The 18142-nt window shown below is 44.4% G+C and overlaps 1 protein-coding gene across 7 annotated transcripts in view; it reads right to left on the bottom strand.

Annotated features, from left to right (window-relative positions):
- Nucleotides 1-319: 319 nt before the first annotated feature.
- Nucleotides 320-18142, bottom strand: part of fbrsl1 (fibrosin-like 1) — a 235123-nt gene continuing 217300 nt past the window's right edge. For 2 of the 7 annotated variants that reach the window (XM_028413217.1, XM_028413220.1), the window contains 13 exons: nt 15093-15513; nt 14121-14380; nt 12353-12603; nt 8873-8923; nt 8583-8678; nt 7562-7633; nt 7341-7370; nt 6971-7042; nt 6169-6301; nt 5336-5419; nt 4290-4373; nt 3228-3504; nt 320-2805 (listed from right to left, as the gene is read on the bottom strand). In XM_028413217.1, the coding sequence (XP_028269018.1) occupies nt 1521-2805; nt 3228-3504; nt 4290-4373; nt 5336-5419; nt 6169-6301; nt 6971-7042; nt 7341-7370; nt 7562-7633; nt 8583-8678; nt 8873-8923; nt 12353-12603; nt 14121-14380; nt 15093-15513 (3116 nt within the window). In that variant the 3' untranslated portion in view covers nt 320-1520. Of the gene's footprint in view, nt 2806-3227; nt 3505-4289; nt 4374-5335; nt 5420-6168; nt 6302-6970; nt 7043-7340; nt 7371-7561; nt 7634-8582; nt 8679-8872; nt 8924-12352; nt 12604-12756; nt 12918-14120; nt 14381-15092; nt 15514-18142 lie in introns of all 7 variants that reach the window. The other 5 variants (XM_028413218.1, XM_028413219.1, XM_028413222.1 and 2 more) reach the window with 5 other exon arrangements.

Here is an 18142-nt window from a genome sequence, read left to right as displayed (position 1 = left end):
AAATCAATGTTCTATTAGTCCCTCCCTGTATTGCCTTGGCCCAATCTCATCAACCCCCCCTGAAGAGCTCTGCAGCCCATGTATGACAGATTATGGCCAAATGATCTGATGGCTTAGGCTACTCTGCCAAGCAAGCCAGTTGCCTTTATGATTTCAAAGTAATAGCTTGGTATCAGATGAGCAAATACTCTAAATGCTGAAAACTGAGGCACAAGCATTATTGGCAAACCTATCAACCTCACATAAACATACCACTCAGTGGGTTTGGCTCACAGACAAACTCAAGACTTGCAGCCAGGATGGAAGATAAGTGGAAATGTTTGACATTAGGTCCAAACTTTATTCCGTACATTTTAAACCATGAATGTTCATTTTCATTTTTTTTGCACGCCTAAAACTCTACTTGTTTTGTATACAAGAGTCTAAGAAAAACAACTGCACAACACCACAAGGTTGACAGAGAAAGTCCTTTTGCCGTCCACTGAAAAGTGTCCTTCTTTTCTGTCTGGGGCTGGTCCAGTTTGTGACTTGGAAGTCTTTGAATAATTCCACCATTATGTCATTGGTAAATATAAACATCCATTAATCCAAGTTTCTCTCTGTATCACCAGTATTGTTTACTCCCTCCAGGTGAATTCTTCATTAGGGTGCTGTGTGCTGCTTTGCATAGATTGCAGATGATCCATCTAGGCCCCCATACAACACCCTCCCTTCATACTTCCTGTCTGTCAGCCAGGCTCGTCTGTTCCCATGATATTCAACAGGCAAGTGGTTCCCGTGTTTCATTTAGTTTTGTTTTTCTAGAAATGGTTAAAAAGCCTAATAAATTTACATGGTAATCTTGCAGTGAAGGAATATCAACAAGTTATTTACATCTTTTTTCTTTACAGAGACTGAACAAAGACCTCATAATATATATTTATCTGCATATCTCAAAGGCAAAACAAATGAACAAAACAAATCTGTAATGTAGCATTGTACATTGTGATCATTGAGGATATTCCGGTACCATGAGGTTAAATTACTGAAGGTTGAAACCAAAAATCCAGTCTTTACAGTGGGTCATAAGGGATATGTCTCACAATCAACTGGGATAAATATTGTAAAAGGTGTGACTAATGCACAAAATACATAAAATTCATAGAAATGATATCTATACATGGAACAAGGATAGGAAATGTACAAACTCGTTTCAGGATCTCTCTTTTCGCACAAAGCAGAAAAAAGGTAGTGGATTAATATATTAATAATTATCAAATATTTAAGTCGGAAATAAACATACACATATTTGTGTTCTCTTTACCGACATTATTCAACCTCCAGTCCACTAAAAAATAAAGTCATGGCATGTGCTTAATTAGTCTTACACACCTTTAATTTGTACAATCATACCCTTTAGCTCAGGGAGTTTTGCTCTTCACTAGGGGAGGAGCAGTGCATTATGTTTACAAGGTTTCAGATTGTAGGGGTGGGCTTGTTTGATGGCCCAGTAAGACTTTCCAACGCACTTTTCGAATAAGCTACCGAGCCTCTACTTCTTTGGGATTACGAGATGGGGAGTAGTCCCGTGGGTCCTGGGTGGTTGTGAGGGGAGTAGTCCTCCTGGGTGAAGTTGGCCTGGCACTGCTGGCTGGCACAAGGGGTGGGGGCGCACTGAGTGCTGCGGTAGGGGGTGTTCTGTTCAGAGGACCATTGTGTCCTGTGGAGGGGCTGAGTCTGGGGTAGGGCATGCCGCCAAGGTGGGGCATAAAGGGGGGCATGTGGGGTAGGTGGCCCTCCATAGGGGACTGATGCAGCTGATGGAGGCGCGCTCTGTCCAACTCCTCCCTCAGATGGAGGCGCTCTCGCTCCTCTGCCTGCTGTCGCATCCTCTCATGTTCTCTGCGCACCTCCAGCAGGTGCTCTTGGTGAGAGTAGTCATGAGCCTCTCTTTCACGGTAGGCTCGCTCCTGTTCATACACACTAGGGAAGCGATGTCCTTGCTCGGCCCTGAGCTGGAAGTCCATACGCCGCTGCAGGTCAAGGCTGCGGTAGGCCTCTCTAAGTGGGTCCCAAGGAAAGGCTGGGTGTGGCAGGCGCTCTCTTCCTGCCAGTGGGCTCACACCCATGAATGGAGCCATGCGAGCACGGTCTAGCACATTGAGGCTGCCCATCTGGGGCATGGCACTCATAGAAAGTGGCATGGGGACACCATGTAGCCCAGGTGCTGGGATGTCACTTCGAGGTGAGGGAAGAGGGGGCTGCTGGGACAAAGGTGGGTGGTGGTGGTGTGGGTTAACAGGTTGGCCAAGTTGAACAGGAAGAGCTTGTGCTGGTGGTTGGGGGGCTGGCTCCGAACTCACCACCATGACCTCCTGCTCCTCCTTTCTCTCCTCCTTAATCTTCATGTCATTTTTCACCTTGTGGAGCAGCTCTGCAGGCGGGAGATCCTTCCGCTCGCTCTCCTTGAGTATAGAGGGAGGCCCACCTATCTTCAAGCCCTGCTCACTGATCACTGACTTGGAGTAAGGAGAGGGAGAGCGCTGTGCAGGTTTAATGGAGTCTTCTGAGGGTCTCCTCTCTAGCATCTCCTTGCCTGGTGAGCGACTCTCCTTCACCTTCACATCAGCCAACGTGGAAGACTCTCTGTGGCGCTCTAGTAGTTCCTTCTCTGCATCACGGATGCGGTCTACGCTGCCGCTGTGATGCCGACCTGAGTCACTAGAGTTTTGGCTGTTTGAGCGAATCAGGCTGCTGATCTGGTAGCTGACCGGTGCAGAGGCTGGAGATGAACGGTTAGAGTGGCGATTTCGATCCACAGAATCTCTGTAATGACACAATATAACAGATTAGTTGCTGGCAGACTGTGTGTAAAATCCACACTGTAAATTCCTTCCAGTGAATGACATGCTCCTTGCTCTTCTTCTGAAGACTTTGACTTTGAAGTCCAATTCATTTTTGACATATAACTTTTTCTCAAAGCTGCTTGGTGCCTATGTGATTTGTATCTGTTTCAATGTTTAGATATGTGATTTAAATTTTTTTTATTTAGTCCATATATATGTTTGTCTTATCTAAATGCTGTATAAGCATGCTCATATGTTAGAGATTATTAAAGCTGAAATTTATAAAATATACCCAAATTTCTATTTTTATTTATTTATATTTTTTTGTTCTGTGTAAAATAATCAGATCATTTTTATTACTGCAAAAATGTACAAGGCAAACAACAGTATATTTTGCCTCACCTGTCTTTATCTTTCTCCTCTTTTCCAATGGACGAGTCTCTTTTCTCTCTTTCCCTCTCTCTTTCCCGCTCCCTCTCTCTTTCCCGCTCCCTCTCTCGTTCTCTCTCGTGGCTGTTAGCTGAGCTACTTCTCTCAGTGTCTGCAGCTTTGGGCCACTGTGGTGGGGTGGGGAAAGATGGCGGAGTGCGTCGAAGCCTGTTCCAGGTGTCGTGGTGTGGGCTGCCAAATGTGGGCAGTCCTCCTGGCCCCTCCTTGGTGCCAAACACATTGTTGGACCCTAAAGGAAAAGGGTAGACAGTCATGGGAGCCACTGTAAGTTAATTGGGCACAAAACCTTCTTGAGGACACATAAGATGAGAAAGACTCAACAACAAATGCTGCTTTTGTCTTTGTCTCTGGAGGTTCTCTCCCTGAAGCTGCTTGAAAAAGTTTGAGGTTAATGGCTCCCCCCACCAGAGAAAAAAAAAACCATACTCATTTGCTTTTAGACTAAAGGGCCTTTCTTGCACCGGATGAACAGGGGAGACTCACTTGCCCTCTAGAGTTGAGAGCTGTGAAAAGCCAAGGGAGACCTTAGCATTCCACGGCATGTCTATTCTAATCACATCCACTTTCACAACAGGGTGACCGATTTGGCACACAAAAATAGGAGAGATGAAGAGAAAGAGAGAAAGGCACAGAGAGAAGGATGCAGAGGGAAAAGAGAAAGCCCTCCGTGGTGGTGCAGAAGGGGCTTGTCAAATAATTAATAGATGAATTGCCACCAAACAGCAGACCTGAGGGTGCCTGTTGGCAGCAGCGCAGCCAGATTAAAGCCAGACTGTTGGGGACATGGTTGGTAGATGAAGTGGAGGCAGGGAGGAGGTTTGCTGTACAGCCTTGTTGGGCCTCCCTGGGCAAGGGTGGTTTTGACACAGAAACTAGAGCTAAGTGTCTAGATATTTTTTCCTCCCCTTCTGGCTCTCCCTGTGGTCTAACGCTGTCCTGCTCTGTTCTGTTACTGGCCCCAGGGGCCAGATTGAAGGGGGGAGCGGTGGAGGAGGAGAGGGGGCCAGCGCTTACCAAGCGAGGGGTTGCCTAATCCTCCGAAGGCACTGCTTGAAAGGTTGCCGAGGCCGCCAAAGGAACTGGAGCGACTGAAAGGATCTGCAAAATGCCAAACAGGGATTAGCAAAAGCGGGGGCTGGCTAGTGGTGCTCAACCCAACACCAACCCGTTCCACTCGGCTTTTCTCTTACAAGCGAGCTGTGGTTTTCTTTTTTTCTTTTTCTTTTTTTTTTGCGCTGCCACCCTGCCTCTCTGTCTGCTAATCCTGCAGTAGCCAGGTCGCCTGGATGCTGGATTCACTGCTACTAAAGGAGTGGAGTGTCTCTGACACTGCTGGGGCTAGTGGAATAACACTGCTTGATGGGGAAATTAGTTTTGAGTTCTTGAAGCTGAGCTGAAAATGGACTGCGGTAAGACAGGGGAGCAGTGCTTAAAGAGCACAATGACTGAACTGGAGAGTCAGACGCAGCTGATGGACTCCACAGTTACAGCCTGAAAATTTACAGACAAACACAAATACTTCAGCTGGCGAACATTTACCAACTCTTAATATTTAGTCCCGTTTTAAATTAGCCAATAAGAAACCTTGTGGCATTAACATCTATCTATCTATCCATCTATCTATCTCTCTCTACACAGTACATTACAGAGAAAATATACAAAAACAATTAAAATACAGATCCAACCACATGAACTACCCTCCATTATTACTATGAAAATCTGCAAACTCATAAAGAACTGTCACATACATGCTGTACTGTGTAGACTTTGTCAGAATGAGGGATGACATACAGGTCTGGAGGTTGGAAACTATGTTCTTTTTAATAACCCCAGATGAAGGAATATAAGGCTGTGTCATGAATCTCACTGGCTGATAGCCACACACTTCATAACTGTAAACTCGGAAACTAGAAATGAATCAAATGACACCCCGGTGGCTTAATGTGTTTGAAATTGTGAGAGAGAGAGAATGGGTGAGAGTTGTATGGACAGAAAGAGAAGATAATATATATATATGTATATATATTTATATAAAAAATGTAAATTGTGGGGCTACTTACACTTACCTGCCAAATGGCTAGGAGGCAGGAAGCTGCTGGGGTGGGGGGCAGGCCCATATGGAGAAGGGGCTGGGTGCCCAGAGCCTATCAGAACAGAAGGGATAAAATGGTTTCATTGTTATCCAATGGATTGTCATAAACTGCCGAGACAAGTCTAGTCTGAGCACAGCCACGGTTCTGACCCCTGTAACTATCCACAAAATGTAAATGTGAGAAAACATTAACAAATATACGTGAGCAACACAAACCTGTTGCATATGCATGTAAACCGGATGAGCTGGGATATGTACTAGTAATGCCACTGAGTAAATTGGCAGATACTGTTTTGCTTTTAATGCTGCTCCTGCATGTTTGTGTGTGGGTCTACAGCAGCTTAGGTTAGTTCTGAAACGTGCAATAAGCTGGCCTTTTTCACAAAACACTGTTGCCATCACCCATATTCCGTGAATTGTTAATGAAAGAACCAATTACAGGAGTGCCTCTGACACACCACTGCATAATTACCAGTCAAAGGCCATTCTCCTCTCTGTTGCCCTCCAACGCAGGGCAAATCAGTCAATTACCTAACTTACCTAAGAGTCATACATATTCATAGACATATCTGACTCCCTTTACTGGCAAAACATTTGCTATGAAAGCACTATAATTAAGTGAACATTACATGAGAGGGGGAAAAAAACGATGCTATTTCATTACAGTGTTTTTTGGCATGTAATTATAAATGCTCATTTGCATTAGGGAAAAATGGCACTGGAACGCTTTTTGGGTGTAAAATGATTTGTCTTTGTCTGGAAGGTGCAGACACACACTGACTTCTGGAAGACCTGACTGACCTGTGGAGGAGAAGAGGGGTCGTGCCAGGTCATGAGGGTATGGGAACCCCGGGAAGACTCCTGGGGGTGGGGGTCGACTGAACAGGTCCAGCTTCCCATTCATGTCTAGTTTGTGAGGATCCAGCTGCATTTGCTATAATTGAGAGAGGAAGAGAGTCAAAGACAAAGAAAATTAGGCCGGTAGGCAACAGTACCAAACACGTTCAACATCAGAGTAAGTGGGATTTAAACTCTCAGCTACACTGGGTGAGAGATCAGAGAAGGACAGAGACATCAACAATGGCTCCATGTCTTCAATTCTGACCAGCTGTGTTATAACAAATATATGTAAGCTGATTAGGGACACTAAATCCTGGGTAACAGGGGTTCAGAGCCCAAGAAGGACTGACACCACTGGGCCAGTGGTATTAGAAGAGGATCTCCATGGCAGGGCCACACCATCCTCTGTCAGGGAGAGGAGAATTTCCACACAAACACTTTTAAGTCTGTGTTGACCTGTTGTTTTTTGATCATCTACATGGTCATTGAGATGGGGTTTATGATTGCCAAATTCCACGAATAAACGGAAGCATTTACCTCTGCTTACAAACTGTGTGAAAAAACACACTCTTAACTAAGTTTCTTTTACACTCTTCTCCTTTTGTATTCTTCCCTTTCCCACCCATATTGTCTTTCTGATAACTATGACACGATCAGCACTGCTGTATATTCAGTAAGATATCTTGGTCATTATTCCACAACCAATAACTGGTTTTACATGACAGCAAGATTCCTGCAAGACATCATTATCCATCTCACGCACCTTCATTTTCTGCTGGTGGTGGTAGATCTGCCATGCGATCTGGACATGCACTGCGCACCACTTGCCAGGTTTCTAAAAACGTAGGGAGAAACTGAGGTTAGCCTGCTGGCTTTGATATGGGGAGCTAAAAATGGATTCTGGCATTGAGATTTTCTGGCCAAACTACAAAGCAGAAACTCGTCAAATTTTCAACCAGGCAACGGATTAAGAAAATCAAACCCTGACTTTAACCCAATGCAGCCCTCAAAGTTAAAAGTAAATGCAGCGAAAGCCCTGCATTTGTTTGATGGTGAATTGTAGGAGAGGAATTTGTGGGGTTTAAACTTTGTGGCCTGGCCAGAGAGATGAAGCAGATGAGGCATGTACTTACCCGAACAGATGTCCTGAACGGATCTGTTATCTGTATGGACAAACAGATCATTGTTATCATCCACAGCCAAGATAAAGACTGTAAAATGTATGTCCTTGTGTCTAGAGAATGATAATAATGCAATGACATGCATTCTCTTCTCTTTGACATACATGGGTGTGGCTTTCAGTGAAAGGAAGAGACACAACAGAGTGGCCGGATACTGTTGGCCTGGTGCTTACCCGGGGATCCTTCTGCAGGAGTGTGTGAGGTACTGCTCCAGGACGTGCTGCCACGTCAATGGGATTGGATGCCTGATAGAGAGATAGCAAAACAAACACAAAGAGGTGATCAAATAGATACGGAGCAGAAATATCTTTTGACATACAAATTGCTATAATGGCACTAACTCTTATGCCTTGAGTTTTAGATGGATGTCTGGGACATTAAAGCATGTAAAACACTTCTAAAGCCACTAGATGATCTTCCAACTATGGATGCCAGCATCACTTTCAACCCATATCCCGCCTCAGAAGTACTATTGCTCACTGATTCACAAAACCTACAATAAAGCTAATGATAAAACTGCAGTGATTCACAGTGACACATCGTTTCTGATCCTTCAAATTCTCTGTAGGACAAGTGTCTAGAGTGGCATTATTAGTCCATCTATATCAGGGATATGAAGATTCTGCAGGGTGACCCCCACAAACAAACACACACCCCAACCCAAGCTCGTCTCTAAGCATACTTAGCAGGGGCTTTGGATGCATTAGAGTGTTCCTTGAACCATCTGGAAGGGCCTTCGACAAAAGGGCCCCTCCATGACAGAGCCCACTGGGAACAGGTCCAGCGGATTAAGGCCAGTTTTGATTGGTGGCTTACTCCAGGTCACAGCCCCTGAGCATCTGCCAGACAGACTCACACACTCCCACCCCTTCACATCACTCGCATTTTCTCTTCTCTGCTCCTCCAAACAGACAGACATCGCTTTATTGTCTTTGGAACAACCTGTCAAGCCTGTGACTCTGACCCCGTTTTAGGTCCACAGAGTCTTTGTAATGGCTTAAATAAGATTGGAAACTTAACTGTGTGGTTCCCTAAGATTTCCCCACTTCTTCCTCCAGTTCGTTTTCTACATTTAACCTGCAGCTTTGTGTGTTTCAGCTGTGTGCATGCTTGTGTGATGTCTTTTGTGCACATCCTTAAATTCCCTGGCTGTTTGGTAGACTGTGGGTTGAGGGTAGGGGATGTGGGTCTGACCTTGGGCTGGAAGGCTCCTTGCAGCGAGCTGAAGGGTCCTGAGTGTGGGAGCAGCGGGGGCATGCCTGGCATGGTTGGGGGATAGGAAGGGAAGAACTGGGGAGAGAAGAGGAGGATGGGAGACACAAAAAGACACAAAACCAAATCATACAGAGCTACAAACAGGACACAAGCATATGTACGCACACACAAAGCCACAGCCACAATAAATGCTCCGAAGGCAACATTCAAATATGTTAAATATTTGATTTGCCAAATGCAAATAGCACATTTAAATTAAAATAACTCACGTTTGAATGTCTGATGAAAGGATTGTCCAGTTTGGGAGTGTATTTGTCGAACTGGAAAATAGAAAAAAAAGAAAAGAAAAGAATTAGAAAACAAAAGTCCACATAATAATCAGTGCTTTTAAAAACTGCAAGAATACGGCGCCTGTCATGGAACTGAAGGATGTTTTGCACATATGGAATATATACCAAAATCATTCATGCAAAGGACCCCTTTAATAACAATGTCTCATTATTTTTACATTATTAAAAAAAAGCACAAGATCAACATCTGTGAGTGGTCATAGGCAGGGTTTGATCCAGAATAAAAAGCCCTGGGGTAAAGCAGCTGGCTTGCACTGGTCATGGGTTTACTTAAACAGCGTGGTCAGATAGGCAGTTAAATTGCTAACAATACGACTGCTTTAGCCGGCTGCCAAGATGAAGACAGCCTGCATGATTTTCCAATTGAGCATACAGACATTGGGCGTGGAAACCCGGCTTAGGAATCAGAACATTTTAAAACCAGACCAGTTGCTTCTATTCACTGGAAAATTTGCAGAAATGTGAAAGTAATTGCTTTTGACTGCTAAGAGTTTTTTTTTTTTTTTTTTTTTTTTTTTAAACAAGCCCCGATGGTATAGACTGGAAGGCAATACATGGAGACATGTAGCGTGTTTTTAATGTTAGAAATCCAGACTTCAAAAGAGATTTATTTAAAAAGTGGGTCTGTGTGTAAAATCGTGGACAGAATGTGAAGGCTGTGTGAGCGGCCTGTCTTAAATGATTGAAAGTGAACTGAGTAGATGGCATTTGCTTTCATTAGGAGTTAATATAGGACAGCTCAGCATGAAACCGACACCACCTTGACACGGTGAATTGAATGGAGGAAGCCTTTTTTTGTGGCAGAGCTTATGCATATCAGAATAATTTCAGATGGAATTTGGCCTGTACAGACTCTGTGGCTGTGATAAAAAATGTTTCCGATCATGCCCTGAACACATGTGAATCTAGTCAGTAAGCTGAGAAGGAGAGGAGGGAGAGGGAGAAGGCAAAATGAATGGGCACTTTGTATGTCTGTTCGCAAGCCAATACTGGTTCTCTATTTTGAAAACTGCTAATTACAAGTGACAGTAACTTATTCCTATTCCGCAAATACACAAACCATTTGCAGGTACTTTTTGCGAGTGTTTTCACAAAGCTGTCTTGGCAGTCGCAGATGTTTTGGGTTTACGTAAAACAGGAAAATGAACGGGTATGAATCAGATTTTCTGTGTGTGCGTGTGTGCTGCCACACAGGAGGTTGCAGGGGTGTGTGGGGGAATGGGGGGGGGGGGGGGGGGGGGGCGTGGAGGGTGCTAAGCTGCTGGTGGAGATGCAGCAGAGTTTGGGTCAGGGGCCCTCTAGTGAAACAGTGCCATTCACATCTGCACACAAAACGGCAGCAGAGGCAGCGATGGTGTTGGCGGCCCTGTTTGTGGGCGATAATGGGCCTAAATCAAAGACAGACGGCCTATTGAGAGGAAACGCCGAGCCAGCTTCCGAGCTCATTAAACAGCTCCTCTGCGTTTCTGAAGGCGCGGCCTGTTTAATGTCTGACACTGGAAATGGGATTTTGGCCCGCTTTATGGCCTTGTAAAAAAAAAAAAAAAAAAAAAAAAGGAAAGAGGGAAAGCACAAACTCTTGCCTTTATAATTGATGGTAGCTGTCACAGTTTTATAGTAAACAGCTTTGGCTAATTAAAGCTTAATATTTCATCTTATAACAATTAACTATATGCTGTGTCCAAAGACATGGCAGGGGTAAGGGGCGGGCGTTCAGTACTGCCATTTGGCGAGCCAGCTGCTTGAGGGCGTAGAACAATAAACAAATATAGAAGCTTCATAATTTCATTAATTATACCCATTAACCAAGGGCTGTTACATAGCTGAAATGACATGAGGCATCCAGAGAGCAGGAGACAATAAAGAAAGAGAGAGAGAGAGAGGGAGAGAGAGAGAGAGAGAGAGAGGGAGAGATGCACAACTGGGAAATATTTTGTCTGCCCCTTCATGACAAAACAATAAAACAACCACAACATAATCATTACTCCTGCTTCTCTAAGCAAGCACCAAAGAGAGGAAAAACAGCATCGTTACTGAGGGGACAGAGGGAGGGGAAAAGGCATGAGTTAAGTAAAAACAGCAAATAATAAAAAAACCTGCAGAAGACAATGTCAGTCTCAAATCCTACTAAAACAACACAACAAAAGATGAGGGCTAAAATAATGCCAGAATTACTGAGATGGAGAAAATCGCCTCTTTCATCTTCAAAGAGAAGACTTTGTGCTGCATATAATGCCTACCATGTCAGGAATGAATAGCAGATAACAGTATGTGTGTGTGTTTGTTGAAGAATGGTCAGAACACTCTCTCTACTTATCAGAGACTGCAGCATAAATACCAGGGCTTTGATTTCTAATGTACAGGACGGGGATAATCTTGGAGCAGCAGCCTTAATGGGACCACAGGCTCTTAATCAGAGGTCGTGGCATGATGGATTAGATCTATTAGGCTGATGCCAAAAAGCTACAAATGGGGACCCGTCTGAATTGACTGTCAGAGATTGCTGTGCATTTGAAATGATGGATGAAGAGTCATAACCTTTTTTCCCCTCTGTGCTAATCTGAGAGCTGCTAGTGCTGTATAACCCCCCCACCTCCCCCCCGGGCTTGATGGCAGTCAAAGTACGGAAGCAATTAGAAACATTATCAAAACAGTTTAACAGTGATGTCATCCCACTGTTATCCACAATGAACTCATTTCACCGACTGCACAGCTTTGTCATTTGAAAGTATGGTTGGGGTGTGTGCGCACATATGTGGGAAAAAAACTTGCACACAGAAAACACAAAGCACTGCAGAAATACATTCACGCACACACACACACATACACAGACCTGTTTGATGGTGCCTTTGTTGCTCTTTGTGCACAGGCAAATGAAAGCACTTAAAACATGTCCATATGCAAACAATTGGAAATCCTGCCTTTCGGGGATTCCTCATTGTAATCAGCAGCATTTACTGAACAGCAAAATCTATGTGAATTGAATAACATGTAATAAGTACTATATACTGTATGTGTTTATCTATGAATGACGGTGCCCAGCATGACATTATGTATGTACTCAGTCTGCTCTGACCACCCTGAGAAACAGCTAGAATGGATAAACTCATGTGTTTGTTTAATGGGAGGTGGCAGCCCATCAGTCCAAAGATGTCCTTCATTAACATGGAGCAGAGGTGAGAGTCCCTGCTTCTTCTTTTTACGACAGTATGCAATCAAAGAGCAAACTGAATGTGCAACATTTTTGAAGGGAGGGGCTCCTACAGCTACAGGACATATTTGGTAAATTTGTGGGGTAAAGAAAAAAGAGGGGAACTGACTGAAGAGGAGACTGGGAGGGTGACAGGTGAGTTGGTGGGAAGTTACGGGAGCTTATTTTTTTTTTTTACTTATCCTCACATTTCTGGCTTGGGTACGCACCATGGGGGGTGCGGTGGGCGGGGTGAGGATGGCGGCCGGGGGCAGACTGGCAGGGAAGGGCGTGAAGGTGTGCTGGTGGGTGTGTTGGTGCTGGTGCATGTGCTGGTGTTGGTGAAACTCGGCCCTCAGGAGTGACACAGGGGCCAGCGGCGAGGCGGACGGCCCCCGGCCCCGCTCTGAACTCTGTACCAGGAAGCGGTTGTTCAACTCCTGCCTCAGGAGGTCATGCTCTGTAAGAAAGGAGAGCGAGGAAAACCAAAAAAAAAAAAAAAAAAGAAAAGAAAAAAAGGGGTGGGAGAGGGAAAGGGGGGACACAAGAAAAAAAAGGCACGGGCGCCCCGGTCAGTCTTACAACAAGGGTAGAAGAGAAGAAAAATAGTCACCTGGCATTCTCTGTTTCTCCAGCTCATGCTGTGAGGGTTTTCTACGTGGGGACTCATTGGTGGTGGTAAGAGAGTTGCCTGTGACAATGTGCCAATCAGAATCCCCGAATGAGGCTGGCAATACATGATTGGTTGGTTGAATGATATCAACAGGCTGGTATCTAAAGACAAGAGAGAACCAAGAGTCATCCCAGCAGAAAACACACACACTCTTGCCCTCTAGTAGAAAGATACTGCACAACTGGCATATCTATTACATACATCTATGTTTTGGAGACACCCATCATTACTGGAGACATTTGTTTTTTTGTGTGTGTGTTTTTTTTTACATGGCAGCATGAAATTGCCAGTTTTGACTAAATGGCTGAACACAAAATGAAAATGTTACAAATCATATATTGGTAGCAAGAGAAAATATAATTCTAGTAGTTGAGGTTGCATCAGACTGAGTGCAGCATTTCTTAAAAGGTGACTGTTTGCTGCTTCCATGCTTTCAGTATGCTGAAGACGTCTCCAGCTGTGATGGCTGTCCAGCTGACATTTTCCTATGCCGTCCTACAGTGACCTTATGCCCTTTTTAAAATGTCTATGCTACTATGAACACAGTCAATCCTAGACATTGATTCAGGGTGTTCTACACCAGTGACCCTAGGAAAATTTATTTCCCTCTAAGCTCACTTTTCATTCTATGAATGCCCAAGGGGTTATTTTATTGTGAGGTCCTTTGGAAATTATTATTGAAGTATCATTCCTTTTACTCTCCCCTGTTATTAGGATTAATAAATCATGTGCTTCATGCAGTGCTTTAGAAACGGATTGTCATTTACAACTCACAATGCAAAGGCACTGTGGGAAAAGGAATTTAATATGATGGGGTGTGGAAAAAATATATTATAAGCTCTTTTTGATGTTGATGGGACACTGTACTTTTGTTCAAAATGATCAGAAGAGAGTGGTCATAGGTAGATTTAGAAATAAAAAAAGGTATAATAAATAGAAAAATATAAGCTTGGATGAAATCCATTGTGACTAATAAGTAGAAAAATAATAAATGAGCACTTACCTACATGCATACATACATGAACAACACCATTACACACCATGTGAAGAATCAACATTTAAACTAAGTAGTTGTAGTATTACTACAATATTGTATGTGTGTGTGTGTGTGTGCTGTATTGATAAGATGATTACAAAATAGATTAGGTAATGTTTTTTTAAACATAAGAACACTACTGATAAAGAAAATCTTTGTTATTAGGTTCAACTGTAAAGGAACAACCAGTGTTAATCCGTCTATAATACCACGTGTGTTTCCATCTGCACTGAAGCTCCTGCCTAGCATTTGAGGTGCGCCTCTGTACCTGGATAGGGGGTGCCAGCGGGGTGCCCAGGCACCACTAAACTGTTGGTTGGTAAGGTCGGTGGTGGTGGCAGTGTGGCTGGGGTTGCGAACATGGCCGAATGGCGGTGTGCCGGGCTCCGTAGGGAGGAATAGTGCGAGGTAGAGAGATTGGCGATGGACAGAGGCAAGGCGGGGGCTGAGGATGGGAGCCCACTGAGGTGGTGGTGAGGGGATGGAGGCAAGTGTTGTTTGGGAAGACCCACTGGACTGCTGCTGTGGCTGAAGATTCAATGAAATACAAAAAGTATTCTCAATTAAAATAATGCACTGCTAACACACACTTTGTGCACATGGAGAGTATTAAATGAATTTATAGTACTTAATCAAAATGCACACTGTATAGTTCTGTGTTGGTAGCTCAGTGTTAGTACTGATGTTATGATGGCACTTTGATGTGACAACATAAGAATGATTTTCTAATAACGCTTCCTTTATTGGACTAAAAAAAGGTGAGTGCACAAGCAGAGGTGAAATGGGAAACAGTGCTCAATGAAAAACAGTAAATCTGACAGCTGTTATTGCAAGTGTGTGAGGTGGAAAATCAATATCCACAAAAAAACAGTCAATACTGTTTCAAATGCAGGAGGACTACTTTGAAAGACATAATATGAATTTGGAAATTCTTGCAGGTTATAGTCTCAATGTTTCCTCTAGACTGGCAGGGGAACATCACACATCACAGAGTGGTGGTGTCAGTTACATGACACTCAGGTGTAAAAGGTGAAACAGACAGTTTCCTGGATCCTGAATTTTTGCTTCATTATTTTTGGCCAGGGGCACTGCACTCTTGGTCTTATACATGCTCAATATTCTAGTAATATCGCTACAGCATACGTTTATACTGGCACGTTTTCACCACTAATTCTTAGCAACTGGTGTGTTTGTTCTGCGTGTCCCTGCTCAAGTAACCAAATGAAATGTAACAAATTACCTGATGTCGTGGAGGCTGCTGTACTGCAGTGGGTGATGCAACTGGTGGCTGAATATTGACCGTGCGTGATGCTGTGTGGGCGGAAGAACACGAGGCTCCTGGTGTGAATGTGGGTGAGGAGGGTGGGGCTGAGGGTGGGGTGGTGCCCTCAGCAGGGGAGGGGTAGGGACAGGGGGCGGCGGCTGCTGCTCCTTTTTAACACTGAGAGGAGGTGGAGTGGGAAGGCGTGACCTAGGAGGCTCTGGGGGAGCTGCTGCTGCAGCAGGGGCGGGGGAGCCCGTCGGTGCCGACGCCGGGGTCGGGCTGGGCACGGGAGGCGCGAAGGGCACCTCGCTGTTGCTCTGCTCCTGGCTGCGCTGGAGCCCTGAGACTTTGGCTGAGCTACAAGTCTTGGACTCTGGACTCTCATTCGTTGGCACACCTGATGAGAGAAAACAACAAGATGTAAGAAGAAAATTAGTAAAAGCCTGATATATAAACTGCATGTAATTCATAAAAACCTTGAAGCAAGTGTGTGTATTCAAAAGATGCGTATATGTGAATCAATGATCTTTAATGATGAAGTGAAAAATAGCTCCCGCTCCCGATTATAATGTTGTCCCAGTGTCTTCTGCCTAAGGTTCCTCTTGTTTCCCTCTCCCTAGGTTCCATTAAGTGTTTAATCAGGTCATTTTCATGCTTGACTATAATCAGATGATCCAATTTCTTTCCGCGATCCAGTCAGTATGAATAAATCACAGCTAATTAAAGTTAAATGTCGGCCCCCATTCAGGGCTTTGCTGAGCACACAATCTGGCATGAAATAATTATGTTTCAATTGTGCTGTGAAGAGAGATCGTGGCCCCTTATCTTGGCCTCTGTGCCACTGTGTCTTTCTATCCTCCCTTCCTGTTCTTTCAGGGAACATGGGAAACCACAGCAAAGCACTCTGAACTCGGCCACTTTGTCTTTACCATTCATCAGGGGTCTTTTCAACAGAGAAGAAGCTTTTATAATCAGCATTCCACTGAACAATGACTTTTCATACTTTGGCAGTTGCAATTTAATGGCTGTAATTACGTGCTGTTGTGGCAGGAAAATAAAAGTGTCAGAAAACGCAGCATCTCCACACCTTTCACATACAAAGGATCTCAAAGCACTTATGAATCTTAATGAAAAAGACGAGACATTCTGCAATGTTCTGCTCCTCTCAGAGTTGAATGAAAATAAAAATGGGTCAAACAGAAATCGTATTTGAGGAGATGCTGGTGCTACAACTGCACTAGGAACATGAGTGGTGAACTATTTAAATGCTGCTTCTGGTGGAATTCATCACAGAAAAATCATGAAAATCCTAGATGCATGGAAAAATCAGAGAAAGAAGGTATTCACACGCAGACACACATTAAGACAGCGCAGAGGAGCCTGGTGGCTCTCTTAGCAGCCCTAATCTACAACTAAGATGCGGCAGTACTTCAGTCAAAAGGCTTACTAGTGCCTCAATTAAAAAAGCTCCACGGGCACTCTCAACGGTAACAAAAAATGAGAAGAGCTGGGAGCTGCTGTCAAGCCAGTGAGAACTCAACATGCAGCCCACTAATGGAATATCCAGTCCCTATTAACAGCCTGCTTAATCTTTCAAGGATCCTAACACCCATAAAAAGGCCAATAAAAAGGCAGGGCAGAGCTTTTATTTTTTTTATTTGTCGAGCTCCCCCTCCCTTACTGCCTGCATTTATGAGAGAACTGGGGCTGGCTAAGGTGTCACGATTTTCAAATGAATTCCGGGGTCCAGGCATATATAGACCTCCAGATTTATAGGGGTCTGGGACTTGGATTAAACTGTCAGGCGCTTGTTCCTGAAAGCGACAGAGAAAGAGGAAGACACAAGGTAAAGACATAGAGACAAACAGAGGCAAAGGAGCAAATATCCACAGTCAAAATGTCGCCATTGGGTGATGTTGCCGTGGCAACTGGTTCTCCCAGACACAATGTGAGGCGAGTGATACTGAAGTCTTGCTACAACCACTAGGAGATGGAGGTGGGGGTGGGGGTGAGGGGCCCTTCCCATACTAATGTTGGTGAGCCACAGCGAACACAGTAAATGTAAATGATGATTCTAATGGGCTGTAATGGAGGCAGGGTGGTACCAGCTCAGACCATCCCTCATTAAAATTATTTGTGCGCACACACACACGTGCATGAATGAACACAACAGAAGATGGACACAAAAAAAAGAATAAATACGTTTTCAGTGTTCACAATCACATTATTTTAGTGATGGGCAGCACACACAAAGAGTCATTTTAATGGTTATTTTGCATCATTGTGGTCACATGCTACAATGTGGTACTGTATAATATGCAGACTAATTATGTCACACTTCTTTAAAAGGCTGGATCTGCAGCAATCTAGGGTGAACATTCTTAAATGTAAAAGTAACATGCAGGGATAACCGAAATACCTTTGTGGCACATGTCACCTACAGGCTATATGTAGCAAAATCAATGCTGTTTTTCAACAAATACCCTCCCCTTGCTGCAAAACCACAGAACTGTCAACTGGAGTTTCAAGCGTTTCGACAAACTGCCAAATTCTGCAGTGTTTTGTTCTTCTTTTTTCCTCTGAACATAGAATATACTTTCCCTGCAAGCTCATGCTGAGAAAAACAGTAGGCAAGCCACAGGCAGTCATGTGAAACAAATGCCATATGAGTGTCTGTACAAAAAATATCCCGTGCTGTCCTGAAAGCCTGCCCTGCAAACCTGAGCAGATGGTGTGAGTGAGTCAAGCAGGTTGGAGGGCAGCCCAGTTGTGGGGGGGGGGGGGTGGCACCCCTCTCCCACTTGCTGGGTTAGTGCACCAGGGGGACAGGGACATTCCCTAGGGGGGTGTTGGCAGGTCTGCTCACCAGATGACATCTCGTCCCCGTATTGATCTTTTTATAGTTGTTCCTGTGGCCCTGCTTACTCAAGGGAATTGGGCCTCGCCCTGTGTGCACGTGTCTCACTTTGCTGTGATATGGTTTTGGGAGGTGGAGGGGTGGAGGGACGGGGGGGGGGGGGGGGGGC

This window comes from Parambassis ranga, chromosome 9 (assembly GCF_900634625.1).
Source record: "Parambassis ranga chromosome 9, fParRan2.1, whole genome shotgun sequence".
Classification (NCBI taxonomy): Eukaryota; Metazoa; Chordata; class Actinopteri; family Ambassidae; genus Parambassis; species Parambassis ranga.
Note: the sequence above shows the minus strand (reverse complement) of the source record. Positions and strands in the feature narration are given on the sequence as shown.